The sequence below is a fragment of the Orycteropus afer genome, unplaced genomic scaffold (assembly GCF_000298275.1).
Source record: "Orycteropus afer afer isolate SDZICR_OR568_19922 unplaced genomic scaffold, OryAfe1.0 scaffold00542, whole genome shotgun sequence".
In the NCBI taxonomy this organism is placed as follows: Eukaryota; Metazoa; Chordata; class Mammalia; order Tubulidentata; family Orycteropodidae; genus Orycteropus; species Orycteropus afer.
This window is the reverse complement of record NW_006922129.1, coordinates 798,587-815,876: the sequence shown is the minus strand read 5'-3', so window position 1 is coordinate 815,876 and position 17,290 is coordinate 798,587. Positions and strand designations below refer to the sequence as shown.

Below are 17,290 nucleotides of genomic sequence, written 5' to 3'. Positions count from 1 at the left end.
TTTCTGTCCACCCTCTCATTCCTGTTCTCTACAATCATTTTCTAATAAACCATCTGCATTTTATATTCTGCTCTCTGAGGGGACAGGCTAAGACAGTTGGACAGAAAAGGGTAAAGTTTACCTGAACCAGGATTTGGTTGTGAGGACACCCAGGTAAGTGGTTCAGTAGGACCCTTGCCTTCTAGGGGGGAAGCCCAGCTCCGATTCCGGCCAATGCACCTCATTTGTAGCCCCCACCCATGTCAGTGGAAACAAGAGGTTTTAGCAGCACTCCCAGAAGACGGCCTAGAAAGTAAGGTCTGGCAATCTACTTCCAAAATATCAGCCAATGATATTTTGACAGTCTGGCCCACAACCTGTCAGGCAGCACTTTCTTCCATTTTATGGGGGCTGCCATGAGTTGGGGCTAACTTGATAGCAGCTAACAACACAATCTTTTCTTTCCTTCATTATTTTAAACCTCCATTTATTCCATCTTAAAACCTGCTGCCCTTGAGCTGCTGGCCCATGACCCATGTGCTGTGAAACAGAATTGTGTTTTTAAGAGTTTTCCAGCCCGTCACCTTTCAGAAGCAGATGGCCAGGCTTGCTCTTCTGACTCACCTCTAGGTAGGTTCAAACTAACCTTTCCAAACTACTAACCTTGCAGTAGGAGCTCTAGTAGCCTAGTTCCTAAGGCACTTGACTGCTAACCAGAAAGCTGGTGGTTCAAACCTACCAGCCACTTCTCGGAAGGAAGGTTGGGCAATCTACTTCATTAGTGATGCTGCCTCAGAAACCCAAGGGGGTGTCGCTATGAGTCGGGGTCGACTCAACAGCACGTTAACCACCACCACCTTGCGGTCAGTAGTTGAGTGCTTAATTGTTTGTGACACTCAGGACTCCTTTACTCCATCCTAGCCCCGGAAAACAAGCAGGGCAGGTGTTAGTATTCCAATCTTCAGGATACCGAAGCCAAAGAGATCAGAGCAATTAGCATGGACATTGTAGTTTTAAATAGGGTGAATAAGGTAAATTATTTTAGAGTTAAAAAACCCACAGCTCCATCCCCATTCCCCTCCAAAAAACTCCAACCACCAAAACCAAAAAACCCAAACTGAGTTGGTTTCAATGTATTATGCAGGACAAAGCAAGGTTATGAGGTTAAAGGTCACATGTTACGAGCTGCACCTACCCTAGAGCACCTACCACTGGTTTCCCACAATTCAGAAATCAGGCAAAGGTCATTTTCATAGTTCTATCTGAGATTCCCCCCTGTGGTGGTTATGTTTGTGCGTTAACTTGGCTGGCCCTGGTTGAGTGGCTGGGCAGCTGGATATAGAATTCCCCAAATGAGACTGGCATTCAACTCCATGGTGGGATCTACCACAAGCAGCTGAGTAGCTGCCTTTGGGATGTGGTCTGCTTCCTGTATATAAGAAGCCTTGGGAATGGTCTCTAGCCTGTGGCACTCCTGGACCCAACATGTAGCCGTGTCGTTGCTCAGCTATGCTCTGCCGACCTTGGGACTTACAATGGACTTAAGTTAACAGCCTGCCATGTGGTTTGGTAACATGGGGACTGTGCCTTTTGACTTGTCAACCCTGGATTTCTCAGCCTCAGCAGCCTGCAGCTGTCTGAGTGAAGAAATGCCTCTAGCTCCAGTGGGCCGGGAGCAGGAGGCAGAGCTGGACCCCAAGGTTGAGGGGTTTTCTTTCACCCAGCCCCTAAAGCCTGGCATTTTGAACTTGGACTTAAAGCCTCCAAATTTTAAGAATAAACTCCTGTTAAGGCCATCCCATTTGTGGTATATTTCTTGTCAGAGTGGCACTAGCTAACCAGAACACCCCCCCAAAATTACATCTTTTAGGATCGTTAAAAAACTTTATTCCATAGGAACCAAGGTGTTTTCATCCTGTCCCTCTACGAAGCTACCTAGGGTTATGAGGGGGTTTTTCTCAGGGAGCTTTTGTGGTATTATTTAAAACAATTTTTTTTTAAAGTTCATTTGTGCAAGGATTTTGTGAGCAATTCTAGTCCTTTAACTTTGAAATTATACTCTTTACTCAAAATATGTGCATTTATGCAACGAAGGATGACAAAGAAGAAAACACAAGGATTGCCACCTAGAGATGATAATTTATTGTTTTACCATGACCCAGAAGAGAAACAACATAAAGCGAATGTTCATTACACGTCCCCACCATTTCCTTCCCCAACCTCACTACTCTAACATATCTTTTGTAGACACCACCAGTCTCCTAAAGTGGACTGTTGACTGTAAATGAGTATAAATCTTACTCTGCTGCCACTTCTCGTTTATCACTGAAACTTCAGGCTCCATCAAGGTTTCAAATTACTCTTTTTAATGTTAGCATTCCCTAGCTTTCATACATACAAACAAAAAAGCTTGCCTTCTAAGATTACATTATTTATCAAAAGAAACTTTTCTAGAAAGTAGGGTTTTAGATGAACAAATTTAAAACTCACTTACTGAACATCTACCAAGCACCTGGACTCTTCGGACTTCTGAAATGAAAAATCCAGTTTTGAACAGCAGTCATTTAATTCTGCAAAGGTAAGTTTCTTCTTTTGGTCTAATTCATTCTAAACTAAGAAATTGGGAATTGAAGAAAAAAACAACAAAACAGGGCAGGTTGTTTGTACCCAGTCTACAATAAACAAGGCAAGGCCTGAGTTAGCTCTCTCTAGATTTAGGCTTATCATGTTGACCTGACTGTAATAATCTATATTTAACTAAAAGTTAATAAAAATACATATGCTTATTTTAAAATAATTACTGATTTCCCTTGCATATCCCACCCTTGACCCCTAAACTCATGTATTTTTAGACAAGATTTTCCTGCCTCATCACAATCCTCCTCCTCCCTCCCCACCCTCCTGATATTTCTGTTTTCAAGTAAGAACCCCTGCTACGAGCAGAAGCATTTCTAAGTCTAACATGCTTTGTCCTCCCTGCTGTTGTTGTGGTTATGTGCGGTGGAGTCAGATCCAACTCACAGCGACCCCTCCTTGGGTTTCCAAGGCGGTTATCACTATGGAAGTAGATTGCCCAACTTTCCTTCTGAGGAGTGGCTGGTGGGTTTGAACTGCCATCCTTCTAGTTAGCAGTCAAGTGCCTTAGGCACTACGCTACCAGGGCTCCTCTGTCCTCCCTGTTGTTGTTGTTATGTGCCGTCGAGTCGGACCCGACTCATAGCGACCCCTCCTTGGGTTTCCAAGGCAGTATCACTACGGAAGTAGATTGCCCCATCTTCCTTCCGAGGAGTGGCTGGTCTGTCCTCCCTAGGGCAGGCTAGACATGTGAAGAGCAGCTGAATGCTGTTAACTGGTTGAGGTGAAGGGGGAGGCAAGCCAGCACTAACCCCAACACAAGCCCAACAACTTCTCTTCTCTCCTCCTCAGGCCTCCACATTCTTCTTTCTCAGCAGGATGATGGTGCTACAACCTTCCTTCCTGTTTCTCCTCCTAACTCACTCAGGTGGTCAGGAGACCGATGGATTTGGGGCTACTGCAGCTGCCTGGTTCCTTTCCTAAACCAAAGGAACATAAAACTCAAGTCTGAAACTGGAATGAAATCCAAGTTTCAATACCACCTTCCAATCACTCACAGAGCTCACTCTAGATCTTAAGACACTCAGCCTCACAGCTTAATGAGTGCTCAGTGAAAGGAGGAAACGCAACCTGAACTTTGCTGATTACTGTATTATAAGTCATGATTATTTAGTAAATTTCAAAGATCAGAAAATGCAGCTGTTAAAGTAATAGCAGACCATAGTCTGGAAGTCTACCTATTGTCCACTCTTCACTCTCCACTGTTTTATGGTAACAGAGAAAGGTGTGAGCTCTGTGGTGTCCAATATTAAATAGACCCCAAAAGTATGAAACCCAGTTCTCATGTTAAGATATTCTGTATTATAGGATGTCCAAAGTATTTCTCCCACATTTTTGTTTGACCTGTACCACTGGAAATGGCTTAGGTCCCTGTAACTTCAAGTTTGTTTTTACAAAGCTTTCAAAAGGAAAACAGATTTCATTTTCCGATATAATTTTTTAAAATTAACCTGCATAGCAAAGTAAGTAATTGCTTTTATATGTAGTGTGTCCATCCTAAAAGTGAAACTTATGTTAGGAAAACTTTTCAAACAATGCTTTTAATCAAATTCTCCAGGAGTAATTGAAATTAAAAAAAAAACTATTTCTAAGAAAAGATCTGAATTTCCTGTTCTTTGATTCTGTATTTCACTTTGCAATTTGCAGACCTTCGTTTCCCAGATGGGGAACCCTGGCCCCCTCGTAAACATTTCTGAGACGCTGCTCCGAGCGGGACTCACAGAAATATGGCTCCTCTGCCAAGCACTGCTGTCACCGGTTTCCTCTGTATTATACTGTTTCCCCAATTCACATCGTGAGTCCTCCATGCACATGGTAGACTGAGCTGGTTAGCTCTGGATGAGATTAGAATGACTAGACACTGGAATAAAGATGACTCTAGGATAAAAAATTTTTTAAAAAAGAAATTTCATACCTATGAATCTTTACAAGCTCTCTCTCCTAATAATCATAAACAAGGGGAAGGCATGTAGGCACACGGCCAAAGGGGATCCTGCAAAGCTGTTTCTTTGGCCTTGTCCCAAAAGCTTCCTGCAGTGCCAGGAACTGGATGCATCTGTGCTTATCTTCCAGGAAAAAGCCCACCATGGTGTTTTCCTATTCCGTATTTTCTAAGCAGTTTGAGACAGTAGGGGAAGCGGGACTATGGTTTACAGACTAGGCAAGCTAAGTGGTCCCACTGGACTATGCAGTATACTTCCTGCTCTCAATTCGTGGAGAAGCCCCTCTCACGCCGCCTGGCAGCTAAGAGACCCACTTCCTGCTTCTCGAGAGAAAAACTCTCCGGAAGCTGCCATGTCTACAGGATTGTTCCACTTTACTGCCCTTTCTTTCCCACTGGATTTACTGATCTGTCTTCTTGATTTGATAAGCAACAAATTAGGAAGCTTTTTTTTTTTTTTTTTAAATAATTTTCCCCCTCCTTGGTTCTGTGAACTGACTTTTCGTCTCTAACCACGCCAACTTCTTCACTACTCACTCACTCTTTGGGAGTGATGTGTTCTGTCAGACAGATTAAAATAAAATACATAACCTGTTTACAGGGAATTTACAGAGTAACAGAAGTTGGAGGTATAAAACACGGACACCGACACTGTGGCCACACCAATGTATGGGAAGTACTCGACAATTTGTGTAAGAAGTTGTACGTTTTGCTCTCTCTTGAGCATTTCCCCACAATTCTGCTCTCTGCGGATCCTGTGGAGTTGTCCAGACTGAGCTTGCTCTGCAGTGTTTCTGAAATTCATTACATGATTGGAACATACTGATGGAATTCACTTTCTGTCCAATGCAATGAGTGCGGAACAGGAAAATTTTCCTCACACATAACATTAATAAAGTTTATTTACAATTCTAAGTTTTCTGATGCTAAGGACGGAAGTGTGATTAAAGGCTTTGCCGTATTTATCACATTTAAGAGGTTCCTTTCTGGAATGAATTCTCTGATGTCTATGTGAACTGTTCCACACGTCCAACGTCAGTATCTCTGCACTTATGTAGCAGTTTCACTTTTAGAACTTTAATAAAACATCAAGTGCCTCACGTATCAAGATGCCTTCTACATTGGTATTCCCAGGTTTGAGCCTTGTCTGCGCAGCTGGAATAGAAATGAGGAAGTATGCCACAACTTGACGAATTTTACTTCTCTTCCTGGCAAAGTTGGGAATCTAGGTCGACGAGCATGCCACTAAGTAACTCTAGAGCACTTAAATGGTGAACAGATTCCAATTTTTGAATGATTATCCCAAGCACTAATTAGGCATTACAAGCCTTCTGCATCATGACCCAATTACACTTTGCACTGAGCATTTGATAATAAATGCAACAGAAATGGTTTTAATAAACAGTTGCTCTCTGAGATTTTCTCAGAAACATGTCTTCCAACAGCTTCTTCTGGGAGTGTAGCAGCAGAAGATCTGAAGCAACCTCAGTGGCTACCCTACCAAGTCAGTATGATGTCCCAATAAAATAGGCATTGAATGGAGGGGGCACTGGTTACATTTAACAACATTTTTTTTTCTTTAAAAAAAAAAAAAAAAAAAGGATGAATTCTGTCATCAGCATGTAGCTGTGGCTTTAAAAAGAAAAAAAAAGGTCAATGTGGGACCAACCCAAGTTCTTTTCTAAGAACAAAGGGGTCAGTGCTTTGATTGGTGCCTGGAGTTAATATGCACATCCCTGCTTTCAGTTGCCTTTGAGCAGGCAAAAGTCCTTGTTCCAAGACAGGAGCAGGTTCTCTATGCAACCATCACTGTGGCTTACTCTTGGAAGAAAATCCTTCAAGTATTTCTTTGACCTCCACTTTACTATAAGAAGGTACTTAGGTATACTCTTTCAGAGTATCTCTTCAGTTTTTCTTACATTGGATGAACAGAAATATTCTGGTAACCAGTTGACTTACTTCTTGACGTTTCCCAGGCAACAGTGATAAAACTGCTTGGAAGCTATTGGGCAGCTGTGGTTCGTTCAAGTTATAGAGCCAAGGAGAGGCCAAAGGATTACTGCTATGCAGAACTACAGTCTGGTCTGAAGCTCAGACCACATATGACCCCATCTCATTGGCTCACCATGAAGCTATGTTGCCTCATGGACTTTTTAGTTGTTGCTCAGTGAACAACTGATGAGTTTTAGTTGTTTCTTGAAGGAAAATCTCAGACTGCATGTGAGGTTCTCCAGTTATGGGGTCATGATAGTCTCTGGTTTTAGTTTATGTTTCTAAGTTTCTGCAGGGCTTTCCATAATCATTCGTCTGTCTTCATGAGCAGAGTCATCTACCCAAGTCTTGACGACTCCCTATATAGCCCATGATGCTGGGGTCTCCTGTGTGTATGTGAAAAGTTTCCATCATTAACTTCTAGGCAGCCAATTGCGGCCTCCTGCTCAGATGATGAAAGGTTAGTTTTATAGCCTCACCTCTTTAATGATGAAAAAAGGAAAAAATGCACAGAAAAGACACTGTGCATTATGGCTATGATATGACCAATACCACATCTTGTTACGCTGGTGAACTTTATAGAGCAACAAAACATGTTTAGTAACTTCCAGGGAGTAATGTCAAATGCTTCTGCAAAATTTTTGAAAAGTATGGAAAAACTGCTCCCTACAACTTTCCTTTTCCTGAAGAAAAAAAAAAAAAATTGAATCTTCTTAACTATATTATCTAGTTACAAGTGTTTCAAAAAGTGCCCAAATCATCCCGTTGTTCAGCAGCTGACTAAAGTGAATTCTGGCTAAAACCTTTGCCATAGAAAGATGTCAGAAAAATGGCCTTCATGTTCATGTACTTTTAAAAGGTGATGACAACAGAGTCATTTCTGCCACCTCGTGTATTTACTCACGGATCCATCTTTAGGAGTCTAGGTGGGCAGCTAACCAGTGCTTTTCCTTTATATTTAGGACAAAATTAGCTGTAGACCCTAGAGCTTTAGCATGGCATATGACGCTGAAGGTCCTCTTCCAAAGTTGGGCCAGGTTACGGTATTCCAGGTACTTGCGATTCCCAAGACTTTCTCGTAAATGGAAAAGCTCTGTTAGAATTCAGTCATAATGGGTGCCTCTTACGGATGTAGCACTGTGTTCAGTGCTGCGAAGGATATCAACACACCCCTTGACAACTGAAATTCTCTTCTGGGGGTAGACAAAAACTTACATACATGAAACAATTAAGAATTTAAAGACAATATACAATCAAGTGCACAATTGTGGAGAAATGCATTTAGGAGTGCTACAGTGCTTTAGGGACTTCAAGAAGGGAAATGTTTGTTTTGAATTGTTTCTGCTGTTTCAGTAGAATTTACCTCAGTGATGAGGATGGAACCATCTACATTTGTTGTAGTCCTTTGGAACTGCAGACTGGTGCACATACCCCCCCTTTCAGGATGAGATAGAAATCTTTGGTTTGATACCAATCAGCACAGTCCTAGATTTCTATAGCTTTGGTAGGCTACCAGTGATCATACATATAAATTATTGTACATGTAACTAGTTTGAGCAGCATGTCCAAATGTAATTTGTTAAAACTGTCCCTCCTTTTTGAGAAAGATGTTGGCCAAGAAGGGCTTGTTTGCAGCAAGTAGCTTCTTAACCTCAGTATCATTTTCTCAGAGCCAATTTTAATGACTTTCACTTTTTATGCTATGGTTGTGGGGCCTTAAAGGTATCCTCATTACTGTGTATACGCTTTCATCTTGTGTGGAAATATGTGGGTTATCCACGTGACGAGGTTTTCCCTGCAGAGGCTGTGCGGAAGAATTACATGCCTGCAGACTACAAAAAGGCAGAACACTTCTGATGTACAATAAGATCCTTACATGTGATTTTGTTGGGCTTTTTTATATTTTTGAGGCCTTGTTTTACCCTCTGTGGGCACACATCTCTCAAGAATTTTAGAAACAAAAGGGCGAAATGGCTTGCGGACAAATTCTCCCCTTACACACAACTCTTCAGGAACGCTCCAAACGCATCAAGGGAGGCTGGGGTATAATCGGAGGCTCTCTCTCTGGTATGAATCCTGTGGTGCAGAGTGAGGGTTGAGCTCCGCGTGAAGGCCTTGCCACATTTAGTGCACTTGTAAGGTTTTTCTCTGGTATGAATTCGCCGATGCAAAATTAGGTATGAGTTTCGGTTGAAAGCTTTCCCACACTCACTACACTCATAGGGTTTTTCTCCTGTGTGGATCCTCTGATGTTTAGTCAGGTCTGAGCTCTGGCTGAAGGCCTTCCCACACTCATTACATTCATAAGGTTTCTCTCCAGAGTGGATCCTCTGGTGCAGAATGAGATTTGAACTATGACTGAAGGCTTTGCCACACTCATTACATTCATGAGGCTTCTCTCCTGTGTGGATTCTCTGATGTAGCACAAGGTTTGAGTTAAGACTGAAGGCTTTCCCACACTCATTACATTCATAGGGCTTTTCTCCAGTATGGATTATTTTATGGCGGATAAGGCTGGAACTCCTTGTGAAACACTTGCCACATTCATCACATCTATGAGACTTGGTTCCCGTTGGGACTTCTTCAGGGGTATTAAAGTTTGAACTCAAACTGAAGCTTCTCCCCAATCCTTTACCTTTCTCCCTTGGGCCTCTCTCTCCTGTGGTGGGTTTTTTCCCCTTGACTGTGGCTGGCTCCAAATCTTTCTTCTCTCTTCCACTTTTCTCCTCAGAGTTCTTCTGCTGCCTTTCTATTGTTCTGCCTTTCTGTTCACGTTTTTCCCCAAATACTTTCTGGAATCTTCCCTTTGTTTCCCCATGTGATGCCGAGTCTTCTGCAGTTTTAGCCTTTGAGGTTGACTCCTCCTCATTCCTGTTTCCACAACCTGACACGATAAATAGAAAATACTAATAGCACCTTTTTCTTTTGAATATATAGGTTAATCAAGTAACACGGTTTTCTAGGAAGTTTCTATGGCCTGCAAAATGACTCTGCAATATTAATTGGAGATCAGGTAGGAGGGGAAAATAATAAAAACAACAGGAAGAGCTGGAAAATGAGAGGGCAGGGAAGAGTGGAAAGGACGGGGACGGACCAAGAGAGGGGCAAACAGAGAGGCTAAGAATAAAGAGGGACACCGGGGAAGGAGCAGAAGGACCAGAACTAGTCAAGGAAAGGATGAGGAATGAAGAAACCAAAGGATCACAGGTCTCTGATTTGGTTACCTTGTAATTAATTTGAAGTAAGAAACATACATGTTTAAATGTTCTGTTTTTAAGAAGTATTTAGTTCAAAAAACAGAATGAACAGGTCTTTCCAAGAAAGTGGTAAATAGTATTACCAAAAAGAAAGGAATGTAGTTATAAAAAGGAATACTTCAGTTCTGTGACATTCTTATCAACAAGGTGTTACCAGGCAAAACTAGGAGCTTGGTAGGCTACATGGACCTTCAAAAACAGAAAATGGTTCCTCTCTGCCAGGAGACCAGTATAGGACTGAAAATACTCAAGGAACAGATTGGGGGGTGATAGTGAAGAAGCTGGTTGGGACATTAACAACAAACAACCCCATTATCATCGAATCAATCGCAACTCATAGTGACCCTACAGGGTTTCCAAAGCTGTAAATCTTTACAGAAGCAGAGTGCCTTATCTTTCTCCCACGGAGTGGCTTGTGGGTTCGAACCATCAACTTTTTGGTTTGCAGCCAAGCACTTAACCACTGTGCTACCAGGGCTCCTTGTTGGGGCATTAGTAAACATAATTAAAGCATTCACTGACAAACAACTGAGAATAACAGAAACTACGGAAGAAACTGAAAATAATTCCTGAGATAGACTATGAATGAGATAATGAAAGAAAACAAAAACTCACAAAGGTAGAGCTTTATCCTTTCATTTTAGCAATCAGTGCACTTAAACACTGGGATTTACTTATTTAGTTTTGTATACTACATTCTTGTATCACTTTGCTTTTAAATGGAAATTGAAAATTGCTTATTAACCATTTATGTATATTTACATTTGTCTAGAAAAACCAAAGGACCCCAATTCTGTTCTTCATTTCCATGGTGTTAGGAAGCCTAAGGAAGTGAGCCTGTGCTATGCTGAATAGGCCTCTGAGGGCAACTTACCCAAGGAGCTGAATCATACCCACCCCCGACTCTAGTGATGGAATCATCATAAATACTGGACCCAGTTGCAAAAATGAAGAAATTGGTCTATTTCTTTTAGATTTCAAGCCAAAGTTCTTGGCTATCTGGATAGTTTCCAGGCTATTCCCAATGTCTTCTTTGGCTTAATTTTCATCCAGTCCAAAGAACAAGTACCAAGAAACCATAAATCCCATTTGTCCCTCTGGTTCAAAACAAAACTTGAAAGTTTCTTTAGTAACATCCCTTTATTCACTCCCCCTTCTTTCTTCCCAGGTAGCAGGTTCACTGTGGACCTGCCTATCACCGTCCTTACTTGAGGGATTCTTTGTAGCACTCTCTTAAGGGTTAAGGTCTAGGAGAGAGACATGGGAACATTCCAAAACAAATTCTTTCGCATTTGCTGCTTGGTAAGCTAATGTTGAACTGACGAGGAAGGAAGCATAGCAGAAGAGACAATCAACTGTGTCACCTTGTCATCTGGATGACACCTCTAAGGACTTCTTGTTCCCTCCTTACTAAGCATCCAGGACCCAGAGCTCCTCAGAAAAGGTCATGATTAGGCTGGGAAACTGGGAATCCTGATCATAAGAAAGGTACGGGGCAAGTTCGTGGACTTCCATAGTTATCCCTGAGCACTGCTCACACAGAATGAAAGAAAACGAAGTCCATGAAAGGAGGCTTGGTAGGTTCAAGCATGTGCTTAGACTGATGATCAGGTCACCTGGCTGTCTCCATTAGGAGGGACAGGTGCTCCTCTAGAAGGGGACCTATTATAACCCACCAGGAGTGGAGCAGAAGCTTCCCCAGTTAACTAAGGGGTTGAAGAGGTGAGAACTCAGAGCAAAAACTACGCAGAGATTAAAAAACACTGAACCAAGAAGTCACAGTATCGTACTTATAGGGTTAGATGAACACAAATGTTTTCTCTACCTGGTTTAAAAAAAGGGCATCAGAATTCTCTAAGTCCTCATCCACCCTCAAATGAGTATATCAGAGATCCCACAACTAACAAACAGGCAGAGCCATCTCATCCGACAGTGAGCCTGCATCAGTCTTACCCTGGGAAAACATGTTCCCGTAAGCCTCCTGCCCGTTGTCCCTACTGAGAGTCCGCCGAGCCAGGTTCTGACATCCCCATTCCTCCAAGATGAGGGACACGGCCATGTCCTCGATCTTTACCATTGCCTGAAATAACAGGAGATCCCCACACTCAGTTTCTCTGAAGCTCAGGGACAACCCCAGTGCCCAAACCTGGAGTCAGGGAAAGAAAATGTGGCCTTAACAGGCTCTCGGGTTTGCAGTGGAAATACGGCAAATGGAGAGTGGGTTGTGGGACTTCCTTGTGGGCAAGGGCAGCAAGAGTGACTGTCCTGGGTGGCGATGATAAAAGAGCTCCAGGAAGAGAAGGCACAAAGGACTTTGGAGGGCAGAGGGCCCACAGCTCACCTGGGAATCTGCCGTGAGCAGTGCAGACGCCATCGCCTGGTCTCTGGGACCCCCCTCAGGCTGAGAGGCTGGAATGTGGGAAGCAGGGAGAGCTGAGGGAAGAGAAAGGAGCTGTGAATAAAACCAACTCTGCTCTGCGTTCCCTTCAAAGAAGGACGCAAGGCCACTCTCTTTTCTGCACTACCATGTTCAACGTTCAATTACAGAATAACTAACTAGAGAGAAGACAAAATCGACAAAGTACGATCTCTGCTGTCCAAAGACTTCAAATCTCAAGCAAGAGTCATAGGAATCATAAAGGTCCTTAACATCGCCCAGTCCAACCCTTCTGTTTTAAAGAGGAACCGAGGCCCTGAGAGGATCAATGACCCGCCTGACGTCATGGAATTAAGAGTGGTAGAGCCAGGACTAGAAACCAGGACCTTTGCCTCTTCTACAGAAGTGAGTGATAATTCAGCCCATGAGGCAACTCTGGCTCTTCATTCTTCTCCAGTCCACACCAGGATACCAGAATTCCATTTACGCCTACAGCTGTGAAAAAGGCAATGCACCTTTGAAACTCTCCAGGAAGGTCTTGAAAGGCAGGTAGGAAAGGGTCTTCTTACCTCTGAGTAAGTCTCACCACTTTCCATTCCTCTACTTTCTCCCTCATTTGGTCACAATAGACAGTTGTTTAATTAAATGTATACACGGATCAAATGATGTTGAGACATTCCTAAGTAGATGGAAGTATGGAGTGGCACTCTTATATATAAAGACTAATATATGATCACTCTAACTGAGTAGTAGGAAGAATTAGAAAAATTTTAAACTGTAAAATTAAAATCCACCTGCATCACAAGTACTATCAGATTTGGAAATGTTATTGGTAAATGGATGAGTTTACTAAGCTGTGAAGCTATTAGAGATATGAATATGAAGCTGAATTATTAACCTCTGTAACTACTTTAAACTGTAGAAGAAGATAAGCGAAAGCAAAATGTACAAAAAGGCCAAGTATCTAGTACTTTGACCTTCTGTGAATTAGAAAACTCTCTGAAAGCTGAACAGGACAAAAAGGACACTGAGTATACATGCGTATGCCCCAATTCATTCAAGGACTATTTATCGAATGACGATTTTATACACCAGGGTCTCTCAAATGACTGCTCTGACACCTCAAGCTCTAATCTGGCATCCAGGACCACGAACAGCCCCCTTCCAGTTTCTCTGACTTTGCTTGAATACAGAAAATGTCAGAGCCCTAGGAGGGTAGTAAGGGTGTTGCAGTTAAACACAACAGCGCATTGATTACGCAGCTCTCTCCAGCACGCCTCTGTTATCCTCAGAAACGCAGACGAGAGACCCTCCTCAAGCTCCATACCTATGTGATATTCTTATCCCACACATCTTCACAAATTAACAGAGAGCTTAAGGAACATGCCTTCACCGACTCCTCCTGACTAACTCTACTTGTATTATTTGTCTTATTGTCATTTTATGCACCTTTGATTTTTAAAAATGGATAAAAATATATTTTTCTCAAAAGAAAAAAACAAATTAAATTGATTCTAATTTACATGATCTTGAGGTTTATTTTTTCTCTCATTTTCCTCAACCAAAAACAATTTTATTTTTCATACTTTCTCATTGTTTGATCTTCTGGACAATTTTTTTTTTTTTTTTAAAGAACTTTGAGGAAAGTGATGTCACATATTCTTTTTATAGATTTTAAAGATTCATGATCCTTTTTAAGATAATTTACAACATACTGGAATGTTTCAAAACCCAGGCTGGAAATAACAGACCATCTCTTTCTAACACCTTTCTGTTAAAAATCTGCTAGACATTCGGAATGCTAACAATTCAATAAATAAATAATGTGATGTCCATCCAAGGTTATTAAGCATATTCCAGTTCCTTCTTTAGTAACATAATTCAACTCCTGAGATGGGTCTTTAAGTTTCACTTCTCCCAGTATTTAGGAATAATGATAATCATGTATTGTAATAAAAACAGGCACGTTTTTTCGTCACAGGCACTCAGCAGCACAGAGAGGGGACACTCCCCTCCTGGACAGTTAAATCGCATTTCAACTTACGCAGTTACCTGCTTTCTCCCCATATGAAATCTTGCTCCTTACCCCGAGATTGTAAGAGGCGGGGTTTCCGAGATGAATGCTTGAGATGTGATTGGGTGGCCTCGGGATGGAGCTCAAAGCTGGAAGACTCCTGTGCCGGATCCAGAGGCACCATCCCCCTTGCGAGCATCTCAGGCCCATGAACTTGACCTGGGACCTGATGACAAACAGGTTGGGCTGGTGAGCAAATCACTTTTCCAAGCAGGAGTGAATATATTCAAGAACAGAAGTACAGCGGTGGCTGCTGGGGGCAGCAAAGGCAGGAACATGCTTTACCATGCGCGGGCGGCACCGAGGGTAACTAACGCCTGTCACTTTTTCTCCTTACTCCAGCCTCCAAGTCCACACTCGGCTCACACAAAATCGCTCTTGCCCCTTCTTACCTGCTGCCCTGACAGATCAAGCTCCAAATCCTCCAAAAGGGTCACGGCCTCCTCTCCGCTGTCTGGCCGGTACTCCTGCAGCCAGACCTGAAGCTCCTTGGGCAGAATGGAGAGGAACTGCTCCAGCACCAGAAGCTCCAGGATCTGCTCCTTGGTGTTGACCTCGGGTCGCAGCCACTGATGACAAAGCTCCTTAAGTCGACTCAGAGCCTCTCGAGGCCCAAAAGTGTTCTGGTAACAGAAGTGCCTGAAACGTTGGCGGAATATCTCTGGGTCAGGAGGCGGCGTCTCCTGCGAGCTGGAATCCTGCCCCCACATGTGATCTTCCTCATCTTCCTCTTCTACCTTCACTATGACAATACCATCCTTGTCCTGCGTAGCCTGGGGGGACAGACCTGTGGCTTCCCTTGATTCAGCAGTCATCGTCCAGCCTTGATCCTAATAGCGTCTGCGCTGTCCCTTCTGTCCCAGGAGATGCTTTCTGATTTGCCTCTCTGCACTAGTCCTGAGGTATTAAAAACAAGCGATTAGTGCTGTTACAAACTAGCCTGGGCCGCTAGACACCAAGGCAACTCACTAAGAATGCCTCTGAACAGAAAAGCAATGTGAGCTATACTGCTCCACTGTCATTATAAATAGGGAGGTCTGCAAACAGAAACCTCAACCAGGCAAATTCTACCCTTGGGGTGTCTGCCTAGAGTCAGAGCACCTTACGTCTGCCTGGTAGGCAGCAGGTCACGAAATCATCCATTTACAGTACTTAGCCAGTGGCAGCTGAATGACAGCAGCATGCCAGGCCCCGGGCTTTCAGCAGTCTCTACACGACCTTATTTCATGCTCCATACACCCGAGCAGAAGGCTGAACTATTAGCATCATTTTACTAATGATGTAACTGAGGCTTGAAAAGCATAAGTAATGGGGTTCAGGATCACGTGCAACCTTCAAGCCAAGCTTGAGACCTCAGGCCTTGCTAATGTACCACCTTGCTATTTCTATGGGTGCCTTAGTAAGCCTTAAAGTTGTAGTCTCCCAAGTACAAGATGACGCACTTGGGGGCGTAGGAAGAAAATATCAGAATGTTTCTTTCTATTGTAGAAGTAAGAGAGAGATATCAAGCTGTATTTAATGTACAAACAAGTCAATGCCCTCCGTCACTTGGTGTTAAGTACTAAACTGTCACATGTCACACAGGGCATGTGATGCACCCCAAGAGAAGAGCCAGAGCCCCACTGCACAGGAGTTGACAGGGCATCCTCACTCACTGTTAACTCTCAGATACTGTCACATATCAGTTTACTGGGGGCCAGTTATGTAGACTACTGGATTATTTTATTAGCTTTAATTAATCACATCTTCAGAATGAGACAGGTGGCTTAAAGACTCTTGCAGAGAAATTACAACCAGAGGAAATACTAATGACGCAAAGACATGTGAACAAAAAAAACGGCCCAGTTGAAGCTTTGAGCTGAGTAGAGAGTCTTCTGGAGCCAGATCACGAGGCAAACCCCAATGTTCTCTGCACCAAACACGAAGCCAACCAATGAGTAAGAAAGGAGCTGCTTAAAAAAGTGTGAGGAAGGAACAATTATGGAAACAGATGTAGGATGGGAGATGTTCCTACTGTTATGTAAGTCTAACTGTCAAAAATTTGGAAATATTTTCTGACAGGTTTAAAAATCTTCCAAATGAAGAATTTCAACAGGTCTTGAGCCCATTTGTTAAAAATACAAAACATCACCTTCTGATTACTTTGTAAGAATAACTGCTTTCAGGCTTTGGAAAAGGGACACGTACCAGCTGAACTTCAACAACAAAACTTGAGCATGGTTGGTGGATAGGACCAATCATGTTACTAAGTAGAGCTGACAACATTAAGTCTTTCACTTGTACTTACAAATCTTTGTGAAGTATCTTCCCCACCTGGGACAGCCATCAAAACTAAGTAGCAAACGGAAGTCTTAGAAACACACCATCCAATTGCTGTATCACTGTGAGTTGAACCAAGAGTTTCAAAATCGCGAAGCATTTTTAATCACACGGTTCTCACTTAAAAAATGATCAATTTTAGTAGAAAAATATTCATGTGCTTTTACTAACATACGTTATTTTAAAATAGCACAATTTAATGTAGTCTTTGCTTTGTTCTATAAAAGATTGGTAACGTGTATAGATGGTGTGTATATACATTTTTACAGACAATTGTTTTTACTGATAGGAATGTGTGGCCGAAACAGCTTGGAGACTACTGTTTGAATCACAGCAGTACGGTTTAATCTGAGATTCGTCACAGAGCAGTTGTTCTATTTCATGTTTTTGCTTGAATGAGAAACAGAAATCTTTGTTAAAATAACAGTGTATAGTAGTAAAAAACACTATATTCACTAAAAGGCTTTTTATATAAATTTACAGCAAACCTGGGAATTAGATCATTTTTCCAATGATTTGAATGTGGCTAAAGTCCTATTGCAACTGTATTCTTGCCACTGATCCCATCAGAACTCTTGGCTTTTCAACTTCAGATGAGTGTTACTGCTGAAGTCCTTACTGCTACCCTTACTGTTTCCCAAACACTTCCTGCTGATCTACAAAATGCAAGGCATCCTGCTGGATTGAAGGGAACAAAACCACGAGAAGCATGACTC

At 42.4% G+C, this 17,290-nt stretch overlaps 1 protein-coding gene across 1 annotated transcript; it reads right to left on the bottom strand.

Annotated features, from left to right (window-relative positions):
* Nucleotides 1–8,541: 8,541 nt before the first annotated feature.
* On the bottom strand, nucleotides 8,542–15,070 carry ZKSCAN1 (zinc finger with KRAB and SCAN domains 1). Its single transcript, XM_007955819.2, has 5 exons — nucleotides 14,648–15,070; nucleotides 14,268–14,421; nucleotides 12,146–12,237; nucleotides 11,758–11,884; nucleotides 8,542–9,431 (listed from the first exon to the last, which is right to left on the bottom strand). Exons 1-5 carry the CDS (start codon nucleotides 15,068–15,070, stop codon nucleotides 8,542–8,544), a joined length of 1,686 nt encoding a protein of 561 aa, XP_007954010.1.
* Nucleotides 15,071–17,290: the final 2,220 nt, after the last annotated feature.

What these genes read in the sequence shown, in the direction of transcription:
- ZKSCAN1 (XM_007955819.2), bottom strand. Translation starts at nt 15,070, where the DNA reads ATGACTGCTGAATCAAGGGAAGCCACAGGTCTGTCCCCCCAGGCTACG. An exon ending in CCGCCTCTTACAATCTCGGG is followed by an intron (nt 12,238 to 14,267) that starts GTAAGGAGCAAG and finishes CTCTTCCCTCAG; the next exon opens with CTCTCCCTGCTTCCCACATT. An exon ending in TGCTCACGGCAGATTCCCAG is followed by an intron (nt 11,885 to 12,145) that starts GTGAGCTGTGGG and finishes CTGTTATTTCAG; the next exon opens with GCAATGGTAAAGATCGAGGA.